Here is an 18,595-nt window from a genome sequence, read left to right on the forward strand (position 1 = left end):
AGCTGTATCAAGGAGTCCTCATCCAGAGGCCTACTGCTCAGCTATTTGCTAATACTTTGCACATGTTCAGAGGTTCATGAGTATCCAAATGGTTGGGGAGGGCTGATACCTAGGAATGTTTGGTGGTGGCAACATAAATGAAAAGGAATTACAGCTAGGAGTGAGTGAGAAGCCCCCTCCCGGTCATGACAGATGTGCCTCGCACTTCACTTCTAGAACATTAATTGAAGTTGCAGTAGATTAAAGTTCATCATTACCCTTGTTGCCAAGTAGGCCCCCTCTCCTGCTTTAAAGCCTGCCATGAACTGTGTTAAAGTTTCCTGCGTTGCTGTTTCACTACTACACAGAAGATTGCCCTGCACGTGTGTGTTCTGTTACACGTGTCAGTTTCCTGCCTGCTTGCTAATTACCCTGCTGCTGCAATAGACTGTGTAGTTTACTGACTCCATGTTTGGTTAACTACACAAAAGGACTCTCTTTCTGGGCAGCCCTGCCCTGACCTGTATCTGGACTTCCCAGTGTGTGTTTGGACTTTATTACAAGTGTGCCCCGTGCCTGCATTGCCATCTGCCACGGACCGTGCCTGTTCCCTGCTTTGGACTGTGTTTTGTGTGCTGTTCCCCCTGCCTCCATGGAAGCCTGCCTCATATGGGCCCAAGCCGCTGCTAGCAGCCGGGCGCCTGCCGGGGAAACCTCCAGCGAGCCTGGCTAGGCGCTCCCTGGTCAGTTCCCGCCTGGAGCCTCCCGCGGGTCGGTCCCCGAGCTTGCCCTCGCTACCGGGCAGCCTGCTATCCAGCCCCAGCTATGCCCAGCCGGCATCCATGTTCTCAGGCAGCAAGAAGACCCTGGGAAGAAGACTGCTTTGGGAAGCCATTTCGGCGAAGCGGGCACACCACGTCCGCAGCGAGAGCACCTCGCCCCGCTCTGCATATCTTAGGAGCCGCCCCGGAGAAGGAACTAAGTGCTGACCATCCCAAGCACTTAGAGAATGCATCTCAAAGAAACCTCCGCATTCCAGAGCTGATGACATCAGGACAAGCCCTGTCCGCTGGAACATCCTTTCAGCCCACTTGGATTTCCCCCTCCCTCTTTTGTCCCCTCTTCCTGAGGTGTCACTTATCACAATCTGATTACCAAAGTGGCCCATCCAAGCCATTCAGTAGCCCATTAGACCCTTTGTTTTAATCTGTGAGAACCACCAAGTACAGCAGCAGCCCCAGGGTACGTTTTGGGGTATTTAAGCCGGCCTCTCAGACCGCATGGTGTGCGTGCCATCCTATCCAGAACCCCTCGCTGTCCGTCTGTGGTCCCAGTGCTGGCATTGGGCCACCCTCGCTGCTGTGTCTCTGCTTCGCTTCAGGATAAGTGAGTATTCCCCCTATCATCGTTGGGAACCAGCTAATGCGAACGTCTCTGTATTTCATACTCTGTGCTTCCTAGATCTTGTGTGTTTCTTGTATGCTTGTGCAAGTTCAGGCTTACGCCACATTGTTAGACAATACACGTGTTTGGAACTTATTTGTAGTCTGCCTCTTTTTCACTAGAGTGTCTGGGATCGGGACCTCCGTATACATAGGTTATGATCCGCGCTTAATTTTAAGTTACAGACTGCTACAGCTAATTCCCCATTATAATAAAGAGCAGTTCTGGTAACACCCTAGTTCTCCCAGTTGGGACTTCTCCTCATTTTCTCTTGATATATGAATAAGATGGAGTCTGTAGGTAAACGTTCAGTACTTCGTGGCTTGTGGTTCCCCAATCAGAAGAAGCTGGAAGCTGAGAGTAAGAAAAGTAAGAGAACTTCTTATCCGTATCCATCTTATTAACCATCCTGAGGAATCCTTCTCACCCTGGGGTCACTCAGATCTTCCTGGCCAATAAGGAAGAGAATACATTCTAGCAATTTGGCTGCTTCCCTCCCTGTTCTTTAGTGTCACTTTCCAGCAAGGTGTGGGTGGTAAAACATTGTCCTGCTTAGCATAACCCAGAGTTTGTGTGCTCTGTGCCTGTAGTTTGATGGCCCCTTATTTCAACCTCCCGCTTTCTGCCAACTACAATTTTGTAGCTAGGTTCCTGAGCTTACACAGAGTGTAGTGAAAATGACTGAAATATTGGGGGGTATTTTTAGAAGAAAGTATTATGCCCCAGGATCTAACTGTGACAAGCTAGGGCTTTTTTTTTTGCTATATTTCCAGTAGGTATGCTGTTTAAATGTAGATACACCAAGAGAACTTTCAAATAATATATGAGTATAGTGCAGGGGTCCCCAGCATGGTGCCAGTGGGTGTCATGGTGCCTACAGACACCTTTCCTGGTGCCCGCTGAGTGTTTTTAGAAAGTGAGTAAGGCTAGATGGGGCTTTTGTCCAGCAGGGCTTCTGCTTAGCCATTGGAGATCTGATTGGCTTTGCAGATTTTTAAAAACATTGCTTTGGTAGCAGCTATCACCATAACACAAGAATCTTCATTGTAAGACTGAAGATAAGCTGTGGGTATGCAAATAAAAAATTCTGTGAAGCAATGTCTTTATTTTAAAAGGCATCCTGTTAAACAGAGCTTCAGCCTGAAATATTGAAGAGTTACTATTTGACATTTTGGTAATGTTATAATAATGAAATTTTATGCTAAGATTAATGCAAAGTGAACCAAATTAAACAACACCTTTAGATTTTTAAAGATTTGTTTTAAAATATTAATATTTCCCCCCTCCACACAGATTGCACAAAGAATAGGATCTATTTGACAGGGGGGGATAAAGAATAAACAAATGTGTATTTATAATGTGAATATAATTAATTGACAAAATTATATTAGTTAATTGATTGATTGATTGATTGATTGATTAAGCACTTGTATTTTTTAATACTCCTGCACATGTCATTCTGTTTTATAGGTTGTACAATTGTTGCCTTTCAAGAGGTTGCTGTGAAGATCTGTCTTCAGTTCTTACTAGAAGCCAGACCCTTACAGAGTTGGATGTGTCAAATAATACGCTTGGAGACTCAGGAGTATTCATACTGTGTGAAGGGCTAAAACATCCAAGTTGCAAGCTGCTGAAAATGAGGTAGATGTTCTGAGCACAACATTATACCCATACAAGCTGTGGGACTGAGGAATCATGGAATGAACTAGGAAATTTCCTCCTCTAGGGTGCTGTAAGAGGCTGGATTGTCTAAATTTTTCCTTTCCTCATTTTTCTCCTTTAGCTGATCTTCCACTTCCTTCAGCATTCTGTACTCCTGGAACATGTTCAGTCTTTATCAGAGAGCTTTTGGGGTTTTGTGTTCTTTCGGCTAATTTACAAAGTGATATTTTTCTGTATACTTGGAGAATCCTCTGAAGTCCTTGTGTTGTCTGTGGGTAGCCCTGTTGGGCTGCTTTTGTGATTGGTTTGGGGGCCAGGCACTTTGCTATTTGATATGGCATTCTGTCTGTTCTGCAACATTTTCAGTTCTCATCAGACCATTTTAAATAGGTTTTTCCCCATTTGGAATCAATCTACATTGAAGATGAATTTGTGCTTCTGAATGGTTGCTGTTCTGCTTTCTTGTAATAGTGGTAAATCTAGACCCCAACCAGTACAATACAATAGATCCTCTGATGATTTCTTTCACTATGAGTGTGGCCACACTTTGCAGATGAGTGTTTTCTGATGTTACGCATGAGCAACGTCAATTGTTTTTGTTAGAAGAGCAAGATTGGGGTTTAGTTCACCTTAAAGACCAACTAGACCAACCACTGGAATGCTCATTTCCAGTGAGCATTCACTGGAGCATTTGTCAGATAGTACATATGTTGAGCAGAACCACAAGTGACAAAAGGCACAGATTGGACACTTGTCAGCTTCCCTCAAGTTTTGATGGGAAATGTAGGCAGCTTGGTGGAATGTTGGACAAGTGACAGTTGAAAAGTCCATTGGACAGCAGTCAGAGAGCGAAGCTGCGAGACCAGGATGCCTACATTTCCCATCAAAACTTGAGGGAAGCTGACAAGTGTCCAATCTGTGCCTTTTGTCACTTGTGGTTCTGCTCTATATCTGAAGCAGCAGACCCTAACCATAATCATTGTCCTGTATTTCCATGTTTACAAGTGCACATAAATGATCTAAATCAGATAAAAATTCACATCTCCAGAATGAGGTTGGAATGGTGGTTTTGTAAAACCACAGATAGGTCTGGGGGACTGCATAATATCAGGTTAAAGGACAATGAGGGGAGGTAACAGATTGGCTTCTGAATGAGGAAGGGGTGTGGCCAGGTGAAATGCATGTAATGCTGGGAAGAAACCATTCTTCACAAAACTGTGTGGAGGGTAGCAGTGCACAACGGCAGTCCATACTTTGTCATGCAAAGCATTAATAGCACTTAAAGAAAAAAATAATTGGCAAGGGGAAAAAACAAGTAAAAATGGACCATGAAGGTGATAGCAACAAGCTGGGGAGGTTATTGTCTGGTTTGTGAATAATAACTGAATCCATTAAGCATTGCTATAATGGCTATTGGGTAAGCATTTCATATAAATTGGTCTATAGAGATCTGGGACTTTCTGGGGCTAGTTACACACTCTCAGCATAACCTACCTAACAAGGTAGTTTTGAGGATAAAATTGAGGAGAGGATAATGATGTAAGCTGCTTTAGGTCTCCACTGGGGAGAAAGGTGGGGTATAAATGAAGTAATTAAAAAAACAAATTCACAGGCAGCAATGTTGTGATCACCCCAAAAGCTCCGTGGAGAAAAGTACAGGAAACTGGAGGGACCTCAGAAATATGTGGAGGAGAAAGTTGTTTCTGTTATTTAAATGAAGGTTGAGGGCTGGTTTACCATGGATCTACCCATGCTGTGATAATGGCATGCATGCACACCCTCACAAATTATATGACATAATGAGTGATATGGCAATATATACTTGTACACTCAATTTGTGTTGCATTTCCCCCTTCAAAAACTATGTAATGGTAACAGCTCATCGGGCAGTAATTTTAGCCAGATCGTTTCCAGTATGAATGCAGCCATAGCAAAAGATCACATTAGGAACAAGTTGAGGAAGGTTGTCCAGGGTCCGAGGCTCAGCCCCCGGACTTTCCGGGAGGAACAGGCAGGGGACAGCCAGCAGCTACTCGGCCACACCGACAGACCAGGTCCCAAACTTGCCAGCAACAGAGGGAGGTAAAGAGATGCCCAAGCCTCAGAGAGTCAAATGGGGCAGGTGGCGGCCAGCCAGCCTCACCCTCTAGTGGGAGGCTAGGAGCCCAGGCAGAGAGAGTGAGGGTAACTAGGAGGGGGCTGAACCATGGGGAGAAGGCACAAGAGGCAGGGACAGCCAGCCAGCAGCAAGCCAGCCAGCAACCTTACCAGCAGTGGAGGAAAGGCAGCCAAGGCAGTACCAGGCCGTGCCCCAACTGGCAGGCAGGCTAGAAGAGGTTAGCAAGGACCAGGAGAGGCTGGGAGCAAAGGAACCGCATATGGGGCTGCCTGAGGCAACCAGCAAAGGAAGCACTGCAGCCAGCAAAGAAGGCACAGATGTGGCTGCCCAGAACAGCCAACACAGCAACCCCAGGTGTGGCTGCCTGGGCCAGCCAGGGCCCTGGCTAGAGTGTTGGGGTTATGGCTGGCAGGTGGCACTGGGAATGGGTAAAGGAATATAAGGGAAGCACACACACAAGCAAGGGTGGGGAGTTAGGCATGAGGGAGAGAGAAGGAGTTGGTGCAAGCATATGAAGGAGAGGAGGAGGAGGAGGAGTATGACAGACCAGGAAGGGAGTTGGAGGGCCAGCCAGAGGCAGGCAGGGCAGAGGAATGGATGAGAGGGAGTGAGGGTGATGGATACCCCCCCTCCGGTCATAAACCCGATGCCCGAATGGGGTCTGCAGGCCACTGCCCATAAGCCTTTGACAAGTGGTGGGATGGCAGGAGTCAAGATGCCTCAGCTGAAGGAGGTCAAAGGTGCTGCCCAAAGATCCACAACAGGCGTTAGTACGTCAGGTGCAGTCACGCCTGGACGCGGACCTGACAAAGGTATTGATTCATTCTTTCCCTGCTCACACATCCCTCTTCCAAAATATCACCCATCTTTTTTTTTTCAAGCTTTTGAAAATGCTTTAAATCACCCCACTGTTAGTTTTTGACACCACCCATGAAGTACTGTCCCACCTTCTTGCCTTACTGCCCTTAGAGATTTACTCAAAGAGAGAATAATTGGCGTGTTAATAATTAAAGATATATTTTATGTGAAACTTTTATGTCTTGATTTTTGCTTAGGTTACAGTTCTGTAAACTGAGAGCAGCATGTTGCGGAACTCTTTCCGGTGTTCTCCCTATCAACCAGACCTTGATGGAGCTAGATTTATCAGGAAATCACCTGGGAGATTCTGGGATCAATGTATTGTGTGACGGATTAAAACATCTTCACTGCAAACTTCAGAGGCTCAAGTGAGTATCCAAGAGCAAAACAGCAACAAAAAAGTAGTATGTAGAGAAAAGCTACTTCCCATACAATTTTACATTTTCCTATTGCTCAGCTGTTCAGCAGCCCAACCTGAGGAAAAGCAGGCTCTGTCATCTCTGACATAGTTCAGAAGAGCTCTGTTGCAGGAAGCTCAGTGTTCTGGTTTTGTACAGTGTGCAAAAGTGTGGGCCGTCCCCCCCCCCATCCCAAGCCTGGCTCTTATAACATTGTACTGAATATTAGACATGGTTAGGATTGCCTCTGTGTTATTTGCCTCTGTGCCATGAAAAACTTCAGATATTCTTTTCCATATGTTCTGTTATGTAGCTACATGTATATACCTTTAAGTAAACCCTTAAAAACTAGTTTGGGTTTCCCCCCTTAAGGCATGTATCAGAGGGGCCTTATCAGGGTTGCAGTTCCAAATGTGAGTTAATTATAGCAGTCTATGAGTCCAAATGTTTTTTCCCTATTGGGAGCAATAAAAAAGCCTACTGTTGGAACTGTCCAAGTATCCTGTGTACTGACTGTCTGGATAGGTGTGTCCATTCCTAGATATCATACCCCAGGGAATAATACAGTTTCCACATTGCAACTGACCATTTTCACTTGAAGATAGAAGGACATTCTGAGATGTTTGGGTACTCTCCTTCCATGATCCCTGGATGCAGGAAGTAGGTTGCTCTTTTCCATCTCTAGGGGGAAGGGTGTGCCTGCAACCTTCAGGGTTTTTTTCCTGCCACCTTGAGAGTACTGGGCTTCTAATGAGCTCTAACAATTTTCTTTCTCCTCAAGCTCTCATGTTGCTTTTGTTTTTGTTTTCCTTTATGTATCTCTCCCCTATCTTCTACCTCTAAGCTATCAGAGAGAAAGAGAGGAGAGAGACTACAACAATGACTTCTGCTCATTGCAGAAGCCTCAGACATGATGGTGTCCTCATCAGGAGAGGAGGGGCAAGACATTTCCTGGAGAAAGGATTGGAAGATGACTGTGGGGTTAGAATCCCACTGTGCCTCCATGCCTGCATGCCAAGAAGAGCCTCTTGCTTAGTCTTGGAAGAGGAAGCTGGTGGCCATGTGACTTTTGGTGTTAAAAGCCAAGCGTACCCCTCAGAAACCTGCAAATGGGAAGGGGAGTCTGCTGAGGCTGTAGATAATGAGGAAGAGATGTCTTCTGAGGCAGGAAGCAATAAGCAGGTGGGGGATTCCCTGCAATTTCACAGAATTGGGGAGAGAGGGTGACTTCTCTGTGCCCCCAGTCTTACAGGCTTGGATGGAGCAGTTTGTAAATTAGCAGGGGGAGATCAAAGAGCAGTGGGGTCTCCAACTCACAAAGACAAGACAGCAGCAGACATCCCATTCTCCCTATCCTCAATCCCCCTGAGTTGTCGTGGAGCACCCTGGTATCACGTGGGAGATGAGTCCTCATCAGAGAAGGAGGATTACCTGCCACCAAGCCCCGCCTTGGCAGACTCCTCTGTGAGGCAGGTCCCTCAGGGACCTCCTGAATGGACGTTGAGCCAGCACCACCTCCTGGGCCAGCAGGGCCCTCAAGCTGAGAGGTCCCATCATGAACTTTCTTTACTTCTCTGTAAAGCCCTTTAAAATGCTCAAATGACCCTAAGGCAGAGCAACTCCCTGTCTCAAAAGATGACTGTGATGAGGAGTGGGATGCTGCAGTTCTATCTGGTGCTAAGGAACTAGGTGCAGTTTTCCTTTCCCCTCTTTTTTGTAACCTCAGAAATTAAGGAGAGTTTGGCCATGCCAGTCACCTAGATTTTTCCCTCCTGTCAGTAAAGCATATAATAGCATTTACTATTGTTATTCATGTTTATATCTTTGGTTTTAATGCATCCTTTAACCATATACTTTAAAACATTAACTCGATAGTAGTATTATATAGACACAATTCAGTCAATGTTCAGCACTTTTATACCCCATTGGGTTTTTTTTTTAGATTTAAGTATGCATTCATCCCTTCAAGTGAAACGAATATGACTTTAAAGAACTTATTTCCACTGAATTAAGCCAGTAGGGGTCTTCCCCCTTTCATTTGTAAATTAGTATAGATTGCAACAAAAATGATCTTTTGATAAGCTGTATATCTTTCAGTGTGGAAATGTAACCAAAAAGATGAATTTTTTCTTAAATCATCTAATTAATTATATATCTTAGTAATCTTTTGGTTTATTGTTGTTTTTGAAGCTCTTATGATTTTTCTATCAATGGCTATTTTTCTGAATTTCTTGTACAGGTTGTCCCACTGTTATTTTACAGAAGCGTGTTGTGGAGATCTTGCCAAAGTTCTTAGTAAAAACCAGAGGCTGAAAGACTTAGATCTGTCTGAAAATGAATTAAGAGATACTGGAATGAAGCTGCTTTGTGATGGTATCCAACATCCAGACTGTAAAGTAGAGACACTAAAGTAAGTGGCAAATGCTTCTTTAGCAGCATGTCCACTGTTGCTCTCTTCTTGTATTTACTCTTTACTATTATATTTATACTTGTGTTTACTCTTTAAGATGCTATAGTGGATGCTTAAAATAAGAATTTTCCATATATTGTATTGTATTGTATTGTATTGTATTGTATTGTATTGTATTGTATTGTATTGTATTGTATTGTATTGTATTGTATTGGAGGGGCTGGATAAACTATTCCATTCTGTATTGTTCCAGAGTGACTTCTTAGTTACTGATTAAGCAGCCACTGCATGATTTGTAACTTAAGTAGCATATACTTTCAGAGAGCACCAGACTGGACCAAACCATCTCTCTGTTTATGGTTCTGGCAGCAAAATTTGTTCTAAGTAACCTTAGAAACTCTGGAATATAAGATTTCTAATCCTATTGAACTTTATGATGGTGTTTACCTGAGCAAGGAGATAAGAATTAGCTGAGCAGTTGATTGTGTTGTTGTGTCACTTATAGGCTAGTTAACTGTTACTTGACATCTGCTATCTGCAAGGATTTCTTCACTGCTTTGTCTATGAACCAATCACTGACCAAACTGGCTATCAACCTCTGGGAGCCCCCGAATAGTGCCTGGGGCAACAAGCTAATCTATGATGCACTGAAAAGTACAGGCAGAAAACGACGGACACTACTGTAAGTTGCCACCACATGTCATTTTGAAAGTTATGCTTAATAGCAACAGAATTTGTAATTCTACAGTCAGAGATAGCTTTGAATCAGAGGGATCTTGCAGGAAAATCCTGTTATTATAAACATTTTGGACTGATTCCCACTAGGTGCTTGGGTCTGGATCTGCTGTTACCTGGCATGTTCCAGGTCAGGCTCAGATCAGGAGGCTCTTCTAGACAGGTTTCATGTTTACTACTTTTAGAGTTTCAGCCTGCTTGGGGTGTAATCCTAAAACTCTGCCTTAGACAAAGAAAGAACTCTCATGGAAACAATGAAAGTTAGTCAGTGTTGCCTGTTGTCAAGGCCTTTTTGCTGTCTGCAGGATTTGAGTCCAGTGGCACCTTTGACTAACAAGATTTTCAGAGTATAAGCTTTCGAGAGTCAGAACTCCCTTCTTCAGACAAAAGACTTTTTGCTATCTGCTTATCCAGGGTTGTGATAATTCCAGTTGAGGCTGTGTTCCTCCTTCTTGACATCCAATCCTTTTTGCCTCATCTGTTGGCCAAGTACATGTCCAGCTCATACTGAAATGCTAGACATGCTGTGCTATAATATGAACACATTATGAATAATGTTCAACCATTCACACCAACTGAGAAGGTTGATTTCATCATGCAAGAAATTGTTGTATTGCTTGCGCAATAGGAAAAATATAATAGATTAATAACTGATCTAAGTTATTCCTTCCTTCTAAATGAGAAAAATAGCAAACAGAATGGTTAAGTGGGCATTAGTCATGTTTTAAGGGAGGGAAATGTTAGGCTTTAAATTCAGGGTGCAATTTTAGTTAGGACTACTAACTAGTCCTAAGCAGTCACATCCTTCTAAATCCATTTAGGTTAATGGGTTTAAAAAGAGTGTAGCTTTGCTTACAGTTGCACTGATTGTAAAATTTGTTGCCAAAATTTGCATATATGCCACAGTGCAAGCTTCAAAGGCTTGCTGGCTCACCCCAAGTTTTATGAACTTGAATATTACTAAGATTTCAGATTATCATCCCTGCTGTTTTGTCCTGAAAATTCCAGTTTTATTTTCAGTTCTCCTATTTGTAAACAGATCTTGCGTATCTTTATGTTCAGACCATTTTGTTTCCTCAAATGAGATGTTTTCCTCTAATATATATAATTTTTCAGTATTATTTGTTTATTAATAAACCATCACTAATTTGCATATAAGCCATACAACACTGTATATAATACAAACAAATCTACAAAACCAACAGAGCATCAAAAAGATAAAGATGAAAAGAAATGCAATAGAGAACATTCTCTCTTCCCCAAAGATGGCTCCCTTCCCCATTGTATGTATACAAATCTAGCCAGTATTCGGCATTTCAGGCTAAAACCAGTGTGGCTTTCTTTCTAGCACTAACAAAATAGGCAACTGAAGATGACAGCTCTAGCTAAAAATAAGTGTCAGTATGGGTGCTTCCAGGTGGAGCTCTTGTTCCACCTTGACTGCATCTGTGCCTTTGGAAGATTCTGTGCCACACTGTTTCCTGTCATCTCCTGCCTGGATTTTCTTCAGCTCTGCTCCAGCTTTGCCAAACTTGCTTTGTATGATATTTCCTAAAAGATGGTACACAGAGTGGTTTGGGTGAAAATATGGAGAGGAAAATACAGATTTGCTCAGCAGCCTGTGCATATCCAGAGCGATTTCCTTTCATGTCTGCCATCTCCTCACTGCCAACACTGGTGGTTTTTTTACAGCGTTTTTAAAATTATCAGTAGTAGGTATATTACTATAGCATTACTAAAGTGTAATTTTGCTTAGAATTGCATTATAATGTTACTACAATGATATACAAACTATTGATTAAAAACAAACTAGCAAAAGGCTGCTGGAGGTGAGGCAGGGGGAGAACACAAGGAAAACCCTGTGTAGAAACTCCATTGCTGCTGTTAATACAAAGGTTTATTTAGTGGCACTGAGAGGGAAAGTGGGAACCACTCCTGTGTGGAAGCAACCTATGTCCTTTAAATCTGAAACACCTGTAATACTAATGGGAGTTGAACATATTCCATTTTTAGACCAGTTTGGCTTTGATGGTTTGGGAATATGTTCTATTTCATATTGATAAAATGTATGCACTGAAGATGACTTCTATTCAACAATGTGGTAGCTTTTGTTTAATTTCAGGGACCTCCGAAAGCTATTGATGTTGAGACTCTAGTAACATGCGAATTTTATAGAAGTAATAAATTATTATTTAATGTCTTGTTTTAGTTTATTAAAAATCTTTAATGGGTTGACACCCTTTAAATAGTTGTCTGCTCATACCATTATTATGAACTGTATATATCTGCAATGTAGAAATATGAATGAATTTTTTTTATTCTTTCTTGACAGCTTGAATGAAGCCTCTATAAATTGGGATGATGATAATGTGGATGAAGGATTCCATAGAGGTGATGAAGTTTTATGGATGTATAATTCTGAAAATTAATTCAGCAAGATAATATTGTTTAGAACTAGCAACGCTCTCATTTCTAATGGAATCATGATTTACTTTTAAGACAAAATTGACTGCAGACACACAAAGGGATAATGTGCCTATAAAAGATATAATATGGCAATTTTCTAGAATTGCTACTTTCTCTAGAGGGATGCTCTCTGCCAAATTTCTAATGGATAAGAGAAAAATTCCCCATTTTACAGGCCATTAAAATTCTTTCTTTGAAGAACAGGAACACGGAGCAAATTTTTCCTCCGTCTTTTTGAATCACTAAGATCCTGCTGCATTCAAGAGTTGAGTGGATACTTATTTTAAAATAAAATAACTAGATGGTCTCAGGGCTGGTGCCAGGGTTTCTGACACCTGAGGCTGGGGGCAGTTTCAGGTTTGTTGCTGTTCCCACGTGTGCGCAGAGCGCACGCGCACCCAGACTGTGTAATGATGTCACTGAATGTGACATCACACAGCATACCACTGGAGCTGACCCCATTGGCATGGCAGGCAGCTGGGACAGCACACGGGTGGCCTCCTAGCCCTCCCGCTCGGTTGCTGTGCACCACCCCGGCTGCCCTTTATAACCTCCAGACCTAGTTAGTGAAAGGACAGGGATCCATTTACCCAAATACATAGGCATGAGATGTTATAGATGTTGGCAGAGTATCTTCACAACAATAGTCATGCTAACTAATTAAAAAGTAAAAAAGTTTATTTAGGAACTATCAGAGTTGAAAGTAAAGTGGAGAGATATAGACTTCTAGCTATCCAGCTGACTAAGAAAGAGAGGTTCTTCTGAGAAGTACCAATCTGGAGACAAGGAAATGACAATAGAAAGAGAGGTCCTGACCTCATGTTCCTATTTGGCTAGTTTTTGCTGCCCCCTGTAGGGTTTTCTTTTCTTTCTCTTTGTACACCAGACATTGCTTCTTCCAACAATAGATCTGTGTTGTAGATGTGATTTAACTGTGTTCCTCTGTTTGGCAGAGGGAGAGATAGAGGAACCTGCAAATCCTTGTGATAGCATATTCTGTGGCTTGTGCTCCCATGGAGAGGTAAGAGCTGTACGCCCAACTCATATTATTAACCCACAGAAACAAGATATACATTGGTCCTTTTCACACTGGGACTTTAAAGTGTTTCAGTATCTGTTCTGCTTCTCATGTTTGTAGGAATTTCACACTTGCAAGGTAGTCATGGGACACAGTACCAATGTTTGTTGGCAGTATCCCTGACTTTCTCCCTGCAGACACACAGCGATTATATTTTGAAGCTGCTGCCGAGTCGTGGCTGCTGCAATTAATGTCAGTGCGAACTTTATACTCCCCTTCTGCTTTTCTTCCCACCCTCTCCTTTTCCCTGGGAGCCGATTGGTCTGTGCGGAATTAACCACTTCCACCCTCCTCAGCTCTCTGAACTCTTTCTGCCATTTTTATCAGTAAAGTGAGGTAAGGGTCATAAGGCTGCTTCTCCGTTAGCTTCCTTCCTCCCAGGTATGCACTCACTCTCTAATTTTTTTTTCAAAGCCAGGAATGATTCCTAACGTTGCTGCTTATTCCCTGCTGGTTTTAAAAGCCAGGAAAGGATTAAATGGCTGCTTTTTCCTTCCTCCCTTGGGTTATGCACACTCTCTCTTTTTCAAAGGCAAAAATGGGTGGTAAGGTTGTAACATTGTAACGTTACTGCACATTCCTTCTGGCTTTAAAAGCTAGGAAAGGATTAAATGGCTGCTCTTCCCTCCCTTCCAGGCATATTTCTGGCTTTGCCAAAGAGAAAAAAACCCAAGCCTTTTGCACAGCCCTTTCGAAACAAAGCAGCAGGGAAGCTGCTGGGAGGGGATGAAGCAGCAGCATTTTAACCTTTCCTGGCTTGGCTTTAAAAAAAATAAATGAGAGTGGTACATGTTTCCCCCCAGAACTCTGCCATCAATTGCCTCTCCAGTGGGCAGGGGACAGCCCAATCAGTGAAAGGGGTGGGTGGGTTCCAAGATTGCAACATTACTACACCTGCTCAAAGTTTTTTAAAAAATGTGATGTGAATTACAAACCCCTGAAAGCCCGAAATTGCACTGAGGCTTCAAAGCCCATCTAAAATGAAAAACAAGACACCAACTTGAAACTGCCTGGGACAGTGTGGAACGTGGGGTGCCATGCCAAAGCCAATGTTCATAAATGGCAGTTTAAACTGTAAGTGCAAAAAGGGCCATAGATGTTTCTGTGAACATTCCTTCAGCTCTTGAAGTTTGACCTCCTGGATTGTTTTAGTGATTTGGAATACATCACAAGACATTCTGAATGTCCTTATTGTTCTTCCTCCCCAAATATTTTCTTGCTTTATGTCTGTTCATTAATTTCTTCATCTCCAACCAGAGTATCCCCCACACCCAAATTGAAGTTGTCATGTAGTCAATGAGATGTCTCATGTAGAGAGATTCATAGCCTTCACCATATTTATCTTTTTTTAAGAACAATATGTAGAAATGTCTGCTAAAATTATTTTAGTAATCATTTCTTAATTATAGCACCTTGCAGAAAAAGTCAAGCCAGAAGTTGTTTGGGACCCACAAAGGAATCATCAAGCCTACAAGTGAGCATAATAATGTTCATTTTTTTATATTTTGTAAATTTTTCTTCATGTAAATATTTTAGCCTGTTTTTCCTCAGACACCAGGTACTCCAAGCAGATTACATAGCAAAATATATAGTATAGATCTGAAGGGGAATTGGTTTGTTTTCACTTCTAACCACTTATATTAGGAGAAGAATACTGGGGTTGGCAGATGAGCACCTTGAGGGGGTACAGTCCCTGATTCTAAACTTCCCTGTTAGAAATCTATAATCTATAAGAGTTTCTGACCACAATGAAGCTGAAAGAATTGAGGGGAGTTAATTATGATCAGAAACTAAAGAAAGAGAAGTAAAAATACCCTCTTCATCCCCTATACCACTCAGTTCCAAGAATAGATGAGCAGCTTCCTGCTTACTTAATCTGAAACCTCAGCAAGCATGCTGGCTTCCAAATGAGGTGGGGAGAGGTGGTGAATGTGGGGCTATAACCAACCTTTCTCATTTCCTATTGCCCCTACCTGGGAGCCAGAGGAGCTAATGCTGCTTACCCTTTCATTGCCCCAAGCTTTATTAAAACTAATCATGCTCTGTAGGATTTTCCAAACCCATGTGAGAGGAATGAATTCACACAAACTCAACCATCATTTCATTGTCCAGTAGAGATGGGCACGAAACAGAAAAAATGAGAGTTTCATGTTTTGTCACATTCCACGAATCATGAAACACAAACGTCCATTAAATTGTCCCGTTTCATGATACGATTCATTAGTTTCATGATTCATCAGAATCCAGGGCACTTCAATGGCTCCCTTCATACCCAAAGATGCCAAACTTGCAGGGTGACTTCAGCAGGCCCTCCCAGTTTGGCCAAGATTGCAAAACATTGACCGGAACCCACAAAGCTGGGCCCCAGAGCCAGGCAGTGGCCCTGAGACTGGGCTTGGGGGGAGGGCCCCAGAATCACCACACAGCCACCTGCCCAGGTGGGAGAGGTACACAAAATAAAACCAAAGGAAACAACAAGAGTATGAGCCCTCAAAAAAGCAGAGAAAGAATTAAGAAGAAACAAAGACAAGCAAAGAAAAAATAAGAGAGGCCTCAGTCAAGCTAGGCCCCAGAGCCAGGCAAAGGCCTGAGACTAGGGTGGGGTGGGGCGGTGGGAAAAAGGCACCCTTACCAAAAGACCTTCCCAGCAAGGACACGTGAGGAAAATAAGAAAGAGGTTTTTCAGTCTATTTTAAAGCAGCAGCAAATCCAGCCAAAAGCTCCCAACTCCTCTCTCTCTCACTCCAAATCCCAGTAATAAATCCTCCCTCTCTCTCTGTCTACTGGAACTAAAAGCACAAGGCAGAGAGAGGTGCCTTATACAACAAACGCTCACATAGAGCAAAACAGGAGGTCTGTGGTTGGCAGACAGACCTGCCTAACAAGGTTTGAAGGGATGAGATTGGGGTTCCCATGGCTACAGAAGGCCCATCTCCTCAGTTGCCTAGGGGATTAACCCTCCTTCTCCTCACTGTATAGGGCAGAATGGAAGCTCTCCAGTTGGCAAGGAGAGCTGCCTATCAAGGTTATGTGGGCTAAAATTGGGGTTTCCAATGGCAACGAAAGGTCTGCATACATTCTGGGCCTATGTTGCCTAAGAAATCAATGGATCGGCGCCAGCCTATCTGGCATCACAAATCGTTCACAAAGTGAATGGATTGGGCCAAAAAGTCATGAATTTCATGACACATTTCGCGAAACATGAAATTTAATTCGTATTTTGATTCATGCTCATGTCTATTGTCCAGTGCAACCAAAATGTTAGGTGAACTCTTGTGAGGAAATGAATCTTGCAAGTTTGAAATGCCCTACTTGACATGTAAAGCTTACCATGCTGGTTTTGGTTTGCTGGTTTGAAGTGTGAAACACTTCAGTCTGAGTCCCTGGAGAGCTGCTGCCAGTCTGCAGGGCTGGATCTACGGGGGGCAGGGGGGGTAGTCTGCCCCCGGCGCTGCCAGGGAGGGGGCACCGGGAGCAGCTCCCAGCTGCCGGAGCACGCAGGCGGCAGTGCGGGCAGCCTCGCAGCCCCCGCGCTGCCTTTTGCCTACCCTGCAGGGCAGGGGGTGCGCGGCAAGCCGGCCGCCCCCTGTCCTGCGGGGAGGCGAATGCTATGGGCAGCCTCGCAGCCCCCCGCGCTGCTTTTGCCTGCCCTGGAGGGCAGGGGGTACGCGGCAAGCCGGCTGCCCCCTGTCCTGTGGAGCAGGCGAAAGCAGCGCGGGGGGCTGCGAGGCCGCCCGCGCCATTCGCCTGCGGGGAGGCGAATGGGGCAGGTGGCTTCTCAGCCCCACACGCTGCCTCCGTCTGCCCTGCGTGATGACATCACCAAAGTGATGTCATCACGCAGCGCGGGGAGCACGCGCACGCGCGCGCAGCAGTAAGCCAAGGGTTGCCCTGGGCGTGGGCAACCCTGGATCCGGCGCTGCCAGTCTGAGTAGACAGTACTGACTTTGATGGACTTAAGCTTCATGTGTTCAATGCATTCATGTGTGGCAGTGAATACATGAGCAGCATTAGCTCCTCTGATTTCATGAATAGCAGTGGTAAGGCAAGGGCAAGGATGATGGAAGAGCAATTCTAGGCAGCTAAATTCCTTGAGTTGCCACTGCTCAGAAATCAGTGCTATAAGGGCACTTAAAGTACAGTGGTGGGGATCACACCTAGGTGAACAGGAAGTTGCTCACCAGCCCTTAGAACTCAGCATTCTAATGCAGGTGCACTCTGTACATTCAGCTTTCCAATCTTTTATCACTAATTTGTGTGCCTAATTACACATTTGGCTGCTTTATAGATTTTCTACATGTTACAGCCACTTTAGTTCTGTATTTTGTGTACACTCGTGTGTGTGCATTGGTGTTTTCTTAGAGACTTTGACTGCAGAACCAAAACACGGGCAAAACTACTTAAAACACTAGGATTCTCTCTACAAATAAGTTTGACACATGTTGTTCACATGTCAGGAGACGCAATGTTAGCCAGGAAGTGTAGTTTTAAATGACAGAGCTGGCAGAGATGCTCCAAAGGGGACAGATTCTCTCTCAGCCCTCCGCCACCTCTGGCGCCTTCCCTTCCAGAGCCTTTGCCCTGCCAGTTAATTCAACATTTTAAGCAGCAAGGGTGGCAGGGTAAAAGCTCTGGAAGGAGTGACAGTCCGGCATGCCAGAGGCAGCGGAGGGCTGTGAGAGAATCTGTCTCTCTGGAGCAATCTCCGCCAGCTGTGTCTTTCACAACTATGCTTCCTGGCTAACATTGCATCTCCAGACTCTTGGTGACACAAGCCCTGGTGTCTCATGTAGAGAGACTCTAAGTTCAATTTACCCAAAGAACTCTGCTTTCAGCCTGTGGGATACGACTGGTTAAAGTGTTCATTCTAGAAAAGACCATTCTAGTTTCTATCCCTAGACAGTGTGATTAGGCAATGACCTACTTGAAATGAGGAACACAGCATTGCACTTGAGAGTTGGATACAAACTGTGCATGATGCATAAATACATGATTCTCTGATGGCCAACAGCAAGGGATCTGTGCTGGATTAGGTTCTCCTCTCCCAATATGAAGATGGAGGAAGAATTCTAGGACTTGAACTACTTGCATTTGCATCTCAGTGAGAAAGGCGGCTTATAAATAAATAAACAAAATCAATGCATGCACTTTGGCTAGAATCAGGAGGATATCCTATCAATCCCCTCAGTCCTCTAGAGGGCTCTTGACAGCACAACACAGTTCCTTCGAAACTCTCCCTGCTCAATGCATTTTCCTTCAGGCCAGACTTTGGAGAGTGGATTAAGAAAATCCTGATTAAGGATTTGGTATTGAAATTAGCTAAAGTCACCCAAAATGCCAGAATCGCAGTTGCCAGGCTTCAGCATCCTCAGCCTCCCTCAACTCCTCTTTGTGGAGCAAGCGTTAGGAATATTCCTACTTTCCTCTGTCCTCTGACTAGAAGTAGT

At 43.9% G+C, this 18,595-nt stretch overlaps 1 protein-coding gene across 2 annotated transcripts in view; it reads left to right on the forward strand.

Moving 5' to 3' along the window:
• The window catches only part of LOC129325107 (NACHT, LRR and PYD domains-containing protein 3-like), an 81,267-nt gene that overhangs the window by 42,774 nt on the left and 19,898 nt on the right, over positions 1–18,595 (forward strand). For both annotated transcript variants that reach the window (XR_008596579.1, XM_054972643.1), the window contains exons 10-16: positions 2,893–3,063; positions 6,259–6,429; positions 8,699–8,869; positions 9,375–9,551; positions 11,937–11,995; positions 13,024–13,091; positions 14,558–14,622. Coding sequence is in view for 1 of the 2 variants with exons in the window: in XM_054972643.1 (XP_054828618.1) it covers positions 2,893–3,063; positions 6,259–6,429; positions 8,699–8,869; positions 9,375–9,551; positions 11,937–11,995; positions 13,024–13,091; positions 14,558–14,622 (882 nt within the window). In the remaining variant the exon portion in view is untranslated. The remainder of the gene's footprint in view (positions 1–2,892; positions 3,064–6,258; positions 6,430–8,698; positions 8,870–9,374; positions 9,552–11,936; positions 11,996–13,023; positions 13,092–14,557; positions 14,623–18,595) is intronic.

Source organism: Eublepharis macularius, chromosome 2, assembly GCF_028583425.1.
Source record: "Eublepharis macularius isolate TG4126 chromosome 2, MPM_Emac_v1.0, whole genome shotgun sequence".
Classification (NCBI taxonomy): Eukaryota; Metazoa; Chordata; class Lepidosauria; order Squamata; family Eublepharidae; genus Eublepharis; species Eublepharis macularius.